At 39.9% G+C, this 12,039-nt stretch overlaps 1 protein-coding gene across 5 annotated transcripts in view; it reads right to left on the reverse strand.

Annotated features, from left to right (window-relative positions):
* Positions 1-12,039, reverse strand: part of LOC115432503 (echinoderm microtubule-associated protein-like 6) — a 41,992-nt gene that overhangs the window by 27,123 nt on the left and 2,830 nt on the right. For 4 of the 5 annotated variants that reach the window (XM_030153484.1, XM_030153407.1, XM_030153619.1 and 1 more), the window contains exons 3-12: positions 11,101-11,260; positions 10,919-11,017; positions 10,499-10,567; positions 9,751-9,936; positions 3,157-3,292; positions 2,869-3,070; positions 2,300-2,437; positions 1,626-1,882; positions 911-1,120; positions 660-827 (exon numbers count right to left, since the gene is read on the reverse strand). In XM_030153484.1, the coding sequence (XP_030009344.1) occupies positions 660-827; positions 911-1,120; positions 1,626-1,882; positions 2,300-2,437; positions 2,869-3,070; positions 3,157-3,292; positions 9,751-9,936; positions 10,499-10,567; positions 10,919-11,017; positions 11,101-11,260 (1,625 nt within the window). The remainder of the gene's footprint in view (positions 1-659; positions 828-910; positions 1,121-1,625; positions 1,883-2,299; positions 2,438-2,868; positions 3,071-3,156; positions 3,293-9,750; positions 9,937-10,498; positions 10,568-10,918; positions 11,018-11,100; positions 11,261-12,039) is intronic. The other variant, XM_030153700.1, reaches the window with a different exon arrangement.

Consider the following 12,039-nt stretch of genomic DNA (forward strand, 5'->3'; position numbering starts at 1 on the left):
GCATTTGGTTTCAAACAGGATCATGGATTTCGTGATGCATTCAGGTGCACCACCTGAACTCTGATGCCTACACTCACAGAGAAATGATGGAACAGTAAAGTCACTCACTTAAATCCACAGACCTACGTCAGCCACTCATTTCCTGTTCTTCTACTAGAGCATTTCTAATCATGAGATGCTGAAATCAAGGAAATTTGAAGCTCTGTGATTGGACATCTGTGGCTGAAATACACCCTAAGAGTTGAAGTCTGACATAGTACTTTGTCTTTGGTTGGTGTCTGAAAACCCAGGTTGTTTATTCATCCTCCATCTTCTCTGTCTCTGAGTTAAGATCTGAACCTAACATTGAACACAACATCTAATTGTAATCACAATGCACTTGTGCAGATACATAACGTAAAAAGGCTACAGTTTAAAGGTCCAGGATGATTTAGGATCAGAAATGGAAAAATAAACACAACCTTCAGTGATATTATGGATATTTTGAATCAGACACATCATTCTTTATTTACTGTTTTATCTAACGTTTGTCTGAAAACACCACACTTCTTTTAATTTGATATTTTAAAGCTTTGGTTCATGGTCCCATTGAACGCAGACAGACATCTGGAAAACACCTTCTATTTCAGCTTGTAAAGATGGGGGAGCTTTAGTGTTACCTTGGAGGAGGGGCTCCAGGACTCCGTTCATGACACCTTCAGGTAGAAACCTCCACTGGAAGATGGCATGATCAGCTCCACCAGTGCTGATGACCCACTGCAGGTCATTGGACCAGCGGACATTGGTCACGTGGGCGGAGTGGCCGATGTACTTCTTGAACTTGGCGGCTGTAAGGAGGACAGGTCACATGATCAGCTGTTGGAAGTAAAACTGTGGCTACAAAGTGAGGTCATGTGATGGGGACACCGACCTTTCTTCAGACATGGAAACCTGAACAGTTTGACAAGGCCCAGGTCATCGCCGCTCACCAACACGGCACTGCTGTAGTTGACATCCACCGAGTTCACGTTGGTCACGTTGGAGTACTTGGGCCAAATACCGTTGACCTCAGGCCCGATGACCCCCGTCCACGTCATCCAGTGGATCCCTTTCCCTTCCTCCTTTGGAACCAGCTTCCCCGCTGAAGAGGCAAGAGGTCAAGTCAGGAGGTATCTGGGAGCTCAAATTCAGATTTAACAATTTTCATCAACTTTGGAAGTATTTAACCCATAAAGAACCAAACAGCCATATAATAACCATCAACTTTAATCTGAGCTTTTATGAAAATTCACATGATCAGTAAATTAAATATAGGAAAATACATGATGTTCACTGAAAAAATGCAAAATACAGAGGATAATGTCATAATAAAGGGTGATAAATCACTTAAGAAAAGTTAAATATAGAGAAAAAGTTTTTTTTTTAACAACCATAAAAATAGCACTGGGTCTTTATGGGTTAAAGAAACTAAACATTTCAGAAAAAGTCCTAATATTTCCAGACCAGGTGAAGCCACAAGTTTAAATTAGTAGAAGAGAAGAATTCAAAACAAAGTTCCTCATACACCTGAATCTGCATCTGACTAAAACTAAACTGAAGTCAGAAACAAAACTGAAAGACTTGATGAAAACAAAGGGTGTTGTTACTGGGCATCCTGTAGAAGAGCCTCTCGCCAGCACCATCGTTGGTCTGCAAGAAGCGACTGTCCACCGACCAATCCAGGTGGGTGATGAACGACATCGAACGGCTGCACTCGCCAACTTTCTTGTAGCGTTGGGCAACAGCGTAAATGTCCACCAGACCATCGTTGGATCCAACTGCCAGGAAGTTTCCATCTGGAGAAAACTTGAGCTCATGAATCACCTCCTTCCTGTCTTTGATGTGAACCACCTCCGTCATGTCCCTAAACAAAAGCATTTAACTATTTAACAGGGTCAAAGCCAAGTGTTACTATATGCAGACGACACCCATGTTAACCAGAATATCCCAGTCAAAGCATTTGATCCAATCTGTATCAAATTTAATGATCACAAGCTACAGGAACATGTTGAAATTAATTTACAGAGAACTCAAAAGGAACAAGCTAAATGTCAGACTTATTCATTGATCTGACTTTTCCTTATTTTCATCAGTTATACAAAAAAAATACACTTAATTACATCAGTGCATAATCAATAAAAATATTTACAGACTTAAGTTGTAAATCATCCAGTTGTGCTCCGGTACAACCAACAGAGGCATGTCTACAGTTATTCAGACCACTGTATGTGTGTTTTTTACAGTAAGTATGTCATGTTAAAGGTCACAGGTCAAAGGTCACCTGACGCGCAGCACAGTGAAGGAGCCGTCCTTCATTCCCAGAGCAAGTTGAGAACCATCGTTATTGAAGGAAACACTGCGCACAGATTCCTCCATGTTACAGCGAGCCAACAGGGTGTGATCAGGGAGACTCCACAGCCTGAAACAAACAAACAAACAAACAAATAAGTAAACAAACTAACAAGTAAACAACAGGGTGTAATCTGGGAGACTCCACAGCCTAAAACAAACAAACAAACAAGTAAACAAACTAACTAGTAAACAACAGGGTGTGATCAGGGAGATTCCACAGCCTGAAAGAAAAACAAACAAACAAACAAACAAACAAACTGACAAGGGTGTGATCAGGGAGACTCCACAGTCTGAAACCAACAAACAAACAAGTAAACAAACAAGTAAACAAACAAACAAACAAACAAACAGGTGTGACCAGGGAGACTCCACAGCATGAAACAAACAAATGGACTGTTTATCTAGGTATTGCTCTGACATGTTTGACTTTTTGTTTGTCTGCATGTCTGTCTGTCTGTTTGTTTGTTTGTTTGTTTGTTTGCTTGTTTGTTTGCATACCGGACTGAGCGGTCGTCGCTACCCGTCACGGCCACCGGTTGCTTAGGGTGCAGGTCCAGAGCCCACAGTTCTCCTTCACTGTGACCCTGCATCAGTAGAATTGGTTTGTCGCGGTCTCGGACCATCACCTCAAAGATCTCACTGTCCTGAGTCCCAGCCAGGATCCGGTCCGCCTTCCAGCACACACTGCGAATGGACAGACCTGGAACAGGAAGTGGACACCAGGACCATGAGACGTGGACTGAATTGGACTGAACCAAGGCAGACACTGCATCCTGTGGTCCAGACCTTTGTATCCCTGTTCAGCCTCTCGCAGGTCGATCTTTGTGATGGGTTTGAAGTCAATGTCCCACAGTCGGATGCATCCGTCTCGTCCTCCTGTTGCAAACCCTTCCTCGCAGGCGTGCATGCTGAAGATCCCCGCCTGAAGAGGCAAGGGGACAGAGATACATCATACAGCTGTGACATGTGACCTGTTGTCATGGTCATCAGGTTTACACTGGTTCATCTGTTGGTTCATATACATATCTGGTACCTGCTACTTTAAACATGTATGTTTTCTAACTCTGTGAAAGACCCGATCTCTGACTCTGGACAGAACCCCTTAAACCAAAGGTGTCCAAATCCGGTCCTTGAGGGCTGGGTTTGGACACCCCTGCCCTAAACCCTCCATGAACTGAAGGAAACAATGAATGAAACTAAATCAAGGTGAATACGGTGAAATATATCCACAGTAAATGTATAACATCACTCCATAAAATGCATTTCTATAAACTTATTTTATTCAATATTCTGATCCTTTTACCTTTTACTGAGATTTTCTCAGTCATCTTATTTTTAATTCTCTTATACTGCTATTTCTCATATTGTTGAGATGTGCTGTGGTGTTTTCTTTTTTTATAAGATTTTTTCTTGACCAGGCATTGATGTCACTGGTTTCACTGTTTTCTAAGTTAATTACTTCTTTATATACAATGTGTCCTCCTCATACATTTTTCAGGGGTCAGTCTGGTACCAAAACACACTTCGGACCAAAACCATCAACAAATCAATCCTATGTACCCACAGACTGTATCAGTCACTGAATAAAGTATAAAGCTCAATGGTTACACACATCTGTATTAAGGTATCATCAAGTTTTCTTCTTCAGACTAACACTTATAGCTGCTGATTTTAATAGTTGCTCAAAATAACACGGTTTTATTTTAGTTTACATTATAGCTCTGTTAGCTTAGCTCTGTTTTTAGACAGAAAACAGCCACAATAAAACTACAAATCACCTCTGTTTTCTGTATAGTTTATGTTGTCAATAGCTGCACTAAAGATCTGTTTAGAATCCGACAAACAAGGTCAGAACTGTCACACATCTTATTTTATTCATATTGTGCCAAATCATAACAAAATTTATCTCATGACACTTTACATTTACAGCTGGTTTAAACCAGACTCTTTAGTCATTTCACAAACACCCAACAGAATACCCCAGGAGCCAAGACAATAACATTACATAATAACTTAATACCTTCATAAGCCTCATAATCAAACTCATCAGTGCAGAAGAAATGCTGCCATTTCAGCATCATACTCCATTCTTTTCATTTAGAGCTGTGTCCAGTGGAGAACACAAGGACTCTAATTTATCACTTCTTTCTTTGATGTTGACAGTTGTGATTATGGTTTGGTTGTTGTTTGATGTTGTCACATTTTAAACCTTTCCTGTCATTAGTTTTCAGTGCACAGAATTCAGCAGACTGAAGGCTACAGTGACTCACTTCTACCACTGGTGGCCACACAAATCCCCCGGAAAGAAATTTTCTTCGTATCTCTAAAATCCAATACATTGGCATCTTTGGCGCAAAATGGCAGCCACGCTTCTGTCAGTCTGCCCCAGGGCAGCTGTGGCTACAGATGTAGTTTACCACCACCAGAGGGAGAATGTGAGAGCGAATGAATAATGGGTCAATAATGTAAAGCGCTTTGGGTGTCTAGAAAAGCGCTATATAAATCCATTCCATTATTATTAATATTATTATTATTATTACAACTTCAAAGATCATGTAATACTTTAAGTAATTTTTTTAATATTTAAGGTTAAAATCTTCAAATAAATATAATAAATCTTGACTCAACACTTCCAGATTTTATATATATATTAGGCCTGTAACGGTGCACAAAATTTTCGGTTCAGTATGTTTTTGGTTTTCAAAGCCACAGTTTGGTTTTTTTTGGTTCAGTACAGGAAGAAAGAAAATCCCTCAAAATGTCTTCAATGCATTATGAATTTTTGAACATTTTCTCCAACTTTTTGGAGACAATAGAATATAGACAAAAAGGAATAATATAATTCTGCTGCTATATATGAAATAGACAGTGGCGGCTGCTTGTCTTTCAGACAGGGGAAGCTCATTGTCGGCTTATATATAAAAAAAAAATAAAAATAAAAAAAAAAAAGAATCAAGAAAATGCTCAGTGACCTTATCGTACCAAGTAGGCGTCTTTTCCAGGGACTGGACCAGTGTCCTCTCAATATCCATCAGAACTAGGCTGCTTAGATTGCCTTGGCCCAGTGTGTTGCAGGTGTAAGACTTCAGCCTTTTTAAACTGGAGATGCTCCTTTCACTCCGACCTAGCCGACAGTTTGATTGATTTAACTATCTACAAAACGATATTAAACTCGAACAAGAAATGATTAAATTATGTAACTGAAACAAGAAAACGCTGAAATTATGTTAAATTGAAACAAGGAAGTCCAATGAGAAGGTTTTATTTACAGTGCAAGAAATGAACGAGTAATTTTTTTAGTAGTTTCTCTCTTGATTTCACAGCAGAATGTGCGACGGTGTTAAACTGAACTGTGTCAGTGAAGGAGATCTGAAACTAGCCGTCAATCAAACGGGATTCAGCCTTTCGACCGATTCTCCAATCAGCATGTGGGATTCTGGCGTCCAGCCAGGCCGAGCTCCGCCCACAGCTCCATTCACCCCCAGAGACGCCCGGCGTCTGGGGGCGGGACACCATCGTGGCATTTATCCAATTACCGTCCAGTTTTGACGCAATGAAAAAAACTGTTCCATTCAGTCCCGTTGAAGCCCAGAGACGCCCGCAGTCTACGGACAAATGCACTGAGCAGAGATCGAATGAGAAAACAGCGCAATGGGAATGGATGAGAAGTGAACAACATCGCGTCCGTTGGTTTGTGATAAAGCTGATTCTGAACGAACTCATCTTTGAGATGAACGTGTTCTAACGCATTTGTAGTCAATAAAATGTCAACACAACCGAACATATTTAACCATTTAATTTTCGTAATTTTAGGGGAAGCCGGGCTTCCCTTGCAATCTATGAGAAATCACCACTGGAAATAGAAAATAAAATAAGTAAAATATTAATAAATGTATTTTAAACATTAGTATTGCACTTTTCCCTGACAGGTAGTTTTGAACAAACGACAAAAATTAAATCATAGTTCTGTCAGTTATAAAATCAGTCAGTCAGTCATAGGCCTGTAACGGTACACGTACCGAACCGAACCGTTTCGGTACACACCTGTTCGGTTCGGCACACAGCTGTACCGAAACGGCACAGTATGTTGACAAAAAGAAAAAGGAACGAAAGATGTCGTTTAATGCGGAACTTTAAATCCGCGCAAGTTTCACACGGACATATTAAAGGACACGCACATTGACCCAAAATACCAAATAGCAGCTGATATAAGGTAAAAAAAACAAACAAAAAAAACAAAAAAACCAAATATGATGTGAACCTGGAAGGAAGAGACTGAAGACCCTCCACCATCAGTACAGTCCAGTTTGGATCACTTCAGGTCCCGGTGAAAGACAACAACGAGGAAAGAGACGGAGATAAGACGGACGTTGTTTGGCCCCTAGGAACTACGGTAGTTCTAAAACACACTAGCTCTCTCTCTCTCTCTCTCTCTCTCTCTCTCTCTCTCATGCACGCTGTATAACAGAGGAATAAAACTCGGAGTTGGCCACTGACAGTATATAAAAATAAAGTTTCACTTTCGTTTCACGCCAGCGTTAGTTACGTTAGTTATGGACCGGACCGCACCCCCCCACCCCCCGGCTCCGACCAAAAAAAACAAAACAAAAAAACAACAAACAAACCATCCCCCAGACAAATCGTACGTTCCATGCGCGCGCACACTCAAACACACACACACACACACACACACACATACACACAAGTACACACAGTGTCCTAAACAATTTATTCTCTGTCCTAAAATAAATAATTTGGTTCAGTTTGTTGTCAATGTTGCTCTTCAGTTTGTTTAAACAGAATACCAGTTTACCCTCCTGTTGATGTTGAACTTCATGCAGAATTTTTTTGCTGATATTTTTCTGCAGATTGTGAACTGACAGAACTGTGATTAGATTTTTCTTGTTTGTTCAAAACTACCTGTCAGAGAAAAGTGCAATACTAATGTTTAAAATACATTTAGTCATATTAATAATTTATTTTATTTTCTATTTGATTTATAGCAGCAGAATTATATTATTCCTGTTTTTCTATATTCTATTGTGTCCAAAAATTGGGGGAAAAATGTTAAAAAATTCATAAATGTATTAAAGACATTTTGAGGGGTTTTCTTTCTTCCCGTACCGAACCGAAAAAAACCGAACCGTGGCTTTGAAAACCGAAAACGTACCGAACCGAAAATTTTGTGTACCGTTACAGGCCTAGTCAGTCAGTCTGTCATCTGTCAGTCATAAAATAACAACAAAAAAATTCCACATGAAGTGCAACATTAACTTGAGGGCAAACTTGTTTTCTGTTTAAACAAACTGAAGAGAAACACTGACAACAAAATTAAACAAATTATTTATATTTATTTTAGGCCAGCTAACAGACTGTTTAGACCACTTTGTGTGCTTGTGTGTATGTGTGTGTATGTGTGCAAGGTGCGATTTGTCAAAAAACACAGAGGGGGTAAGTTTTTTTTTTTGTCGGAACGAAGGGGGGGGGGGGGGGGGTATACGTGAGGATGCGGTCCATGACAAACGTAACTAACGCTGGCGTCGAAAGCGACATTCTTTCAACGTCCAACTCCGAGTTCTATTCCTCTATTATAATAGAGGAATAGAACCCATGTGTGTGTGTGAGAGAGAGAGACAGACAGACAGACAGACAGAGTTAGTGTGTTTCAGAACTACCGTAGTTCCTAGGGGCCAAACATCGTTCGTCTTATCTTCTCTTTCCCCGTTATTGTCTTTCACCGGGACCTGAACTGATCCCAAACAGGACAGTAATGATCGTGGAGGGTCTTCAATCTCTTCCTTCCAGGTTCACGTCATATTTGTTGTGTTTTTTTTTAACCTTGTGGCCGCCTCTATTTCATATTTCGGGTCAGTGTGCGCTCCTTCAATATGTCCGTGTTGAACTTGCGCGGATTTAAAGTTCCGCATCGAACAACATCTTTCCTTCCTTTTTCTCAAAATACTGTACCATTTTGGTATAGCTGTGTACCGAACCGAACAGGTGCGTACCGAAACGGTTTGGTATGTTTGTTTATTTATTTATTTATTTATTTATTAGACCTGTAACGGCACACAACATTTTCGGTTTTCAAAGCCACGGTTCAGTTTTTTTCGGTTTGGTACGGGAAGAAAGAAAACCCCTCAAAATGTCTATTAATGCATTTATGAATTTTTTTTTACATTTTTCCCCCAATTTTTGGAGACAATAGAATATAGAAAAACAGGAATAATATAATTCTGCTGCTACAAATCAAATAGAAAATAAAATAAATTATTAATATTACTAAATGTATTTTAAACATTAGTATTGCACTTTTCCCTGAAAGGTAGTTTCGAACAAACAACAAAAATCTAATCACAGTTCTGTCAGTTCACATTCTGCATAAAAATAACAAAAAAATTCCACATGAAGTGCAACATTAACAAGAGGGTAAACTGGTATTCTGTTTAAACAAACTGAAAAGAAACACTGACAATACAATGAACCAAATTATTTATTTTAGGGCAGAGAACAAACTGTTTAGGACACTGTGTGTATTTGTGTGTGCCTGTGTGCACGGGGGATTTTTTTCTTTTTTTGTCGGAGCTGGGGGGTAGGGGGGGCGCGCAGTTATATACCTGGGGGTGCGGTCCATAACTAACGTAATGAACGCTGTCGTGAAACAAAAGTGAAACTTTACATACTTTCAACGTTCTATTTATACAGCGTGCGTGATAGACAGACAGACAGACAGACAGACAGACAGAGCTAGTGTAAGTGTTTTAGAACTACCGTAGTTCCTAGGGGCCAAACAATGTCTGTCTTATTAACGTCTCTTTCCTCGTTGTTGTCTTTCACCTGAACCTGAACTGATACAAACAGGACTGTAATGATGGTGGAGGGTCTTCAGTCTCTTCCTTCCAGGTTCACATCATATTTGCTGTTTTTTTTTAACCTTATATCAGCTGCTATTTCATATTTCGGGTCCATGTGTGCTCCTTCAATATGTCTGTGTGAAACTTGCGCGGATTTAAAGTTCCGAATTGAACGATGTCTTTCATTCCTTTTTCTTTCATCATATTTTCATCACATTTTTCTGTCATCATATTGTGCCGTTTCGGTACAGCTGTGGACTGAACCAAACAGGTGTGTACCGAAACTGTTCGGTACGTGTACCGTTACAGGCCAAATACATATATATATATATATATATATATATATATATATATATATATATATACACACACACACACACACACATATATATATGTATATATACAAACTTAGTATGTATCTGTGAACAAAGTGTCGTTGAGAAATAAACTCTGATGCAGATGACACAGAGGATGAATCCTTCTAGTTTTTCTGCGTGTTAGCGTGTGTTCGTGTGCATGTATGTACCCCGTGTGCGTTCTGGACAGTCCGGACCAGGCTGATACCTCTCCATACGTACACATCTCCATTCAGGGCACCTGAGTATGTCACCTCGTCTTTAGCCGTAGATACACACAGGATGGTCTGGAGGTCACCGGTTTTACCAAAAATACCACGCTTTGGAGTCAGAGCATTTCCACACAGAGTCCAGAACTGGAGAGAACACAAAAGAACCCCACTGAACTCTGCAGAACACCAAGCACCAAATCTAACAGAACACCAATAGAATCCACAGCACCAAACCCAGTAGAACACACAACAGAACACACTGCGCTGAACCCAGTAGAACATACAACAGAGCACAAAACACTCAACCCCGCAGAACACCAACAGAATACACAACACTGAATCTAACAGAACCAACAGAACAGACAAAAAACACCATGAAGCTGACAGTTTGAAGAAACAATGTGACTGGATGATGTGACGGAGACGAATCTGACACCACCTTCACCGACTGACTTTTATGGCCAATGTGGGAGCCGTGTTGTAATGATCAGTGTCTACACCAACTGCGTCTAATTGTCATCATCATAATGATCATCATCGTCTGTGATGGACACACAGACATTTGGTCGTGGACGGAGAGGTGCAGTGTGGGATGTGGTTCTCTCCTGTGGTGAAGGATGGCTCAGTATGTGGAGAACTCACACACGGCAAATAACAAAGAGCATAACAAGGAATGAGTGAAGCCCCGCCCATCGCCCCGCCTCACCTTGATGTGTTTGACTCCACAGCTAACCAGACGACTGGACTGGAATGGATCCCAGACCACATCAAAGATCTGCAGGAAGAAAACACATCAGGGCGTCATTCATTAAAAGACTTATCAATTATAAACCAAGAAGAAGAATTATAGGAAAAAGAATCAAAACATGTACAAAGTTGAATTAGAATTCACATTATTCTACTGATTTAGATGAGGGAACACTGAGATTTAAAGAAAACCATCAAAATCATCAACAATGAAAACAGAAATGGAGAAAATAAACAATTATTTTGTTCAAATTTAAGCAGAAAATAAATGTTATTGGATTTTTAAACTTTTTTCTTCATGAATGAAATGCTCTGTAAACTGAGAGACACAAATTGATGTCATGTGTAACTCAGCATCTGATTGGCTGATCTGTCATACTCTGTCTGAGTGTCCCGTTGCCATGGCGAGAGCTCGTCCTTTCCTCCAATCCCACACACATATGGTATTCTTGGCATCCAGACCAACCGACACCAGACGCTACAAAACAAAACACAAACCAGTATTGGGTCAGTCTGACTCCGCCCACCACGTGAGTAGTATCAGAGGGGGTGTGGCCTCACCTGTCCATCAGCGTCAAAGGCAAGGCAGGCAACGCCGTGGGTGTGGGTGTCCCTCAGAATGGAGACGGTCTGCATAGCGTAGGTGTCCCAGATGCAGATGTATGGGTCCTTCCCCACCTGACCCGTCGCCACCTGGATCTTATCAGGATGGACAGCGAGACTGACGGACAGAAGGACAGACAGACGGTAAATGAAATGCCATGCCACCACCTGCTCCTCAGCATTATAACTGTAGTCTCACTCACCTCAAACACAAGTCAATACTTACAGGAAACTAATAATAATGCAAATAAATACAGTGATGTCACACATTGTCGCAGGAAGTTGAGTTGTTCAGACATGAAGGAATTAAAAAATAATTTAAAAAAAACAGCAAAAATGAACAAAACCATTATTCATCTTATTAGTAAAAGAAACAAGAATAAAGAGAAAAGGACAAAATGATGAAAAGATGGAAATTACATAAAAGTGTAAAAAGCACCAGATCCTGATCCGGAAACCAGACACAGTACTAGACCCAAATCCCGAAGCAGACCCATATGCTACAGCACAAAAGAATAAAAACAGATCAAGGTTAATAAAAGTCCGTCCAGTCCCATGTCCTCAGGATTTGTCTGTATTTGCCTGTATTTGTATTTGTCAGTACTTGTTAGCAAGGTTCTAATAGTTTGGGATTTTCATTATAGTTTAGTTTGATTTAGTTTTGACTTTTTTTCCTCTAATTCAGTTAATTTTAATTAGTTTTTAAAGCAGGTTTGTTAGTTTTTATATTTTATATTATTACTATATTTTTATATTTTTGATATTTTTATATTTTTGTTTTTTTCTAAAGGCTTAGTTTCAGTTTAGTTTTAGTATTAGTTTTTTCATATCTTTTATCGTCGTTGCCGTCTTATTGAAACTAATCTCATACAGGACTCTGCTGCTTTCTCCCAACTT

Source organism: Sphaeramia orbicularis, chromosome 1, assembly GCF_902148855.1.
Source record: "Sphaeramia orbicularis chromosome 1, fSphaOr1.1, whole genome shotgun sequence".
Lineage (NCBI taxonomy): Eukaryota > Metazoa > Chordata > Actinopteri > Kurtiformes > Apogonidae > Sphaeramia > Sphaeramia orbicularis.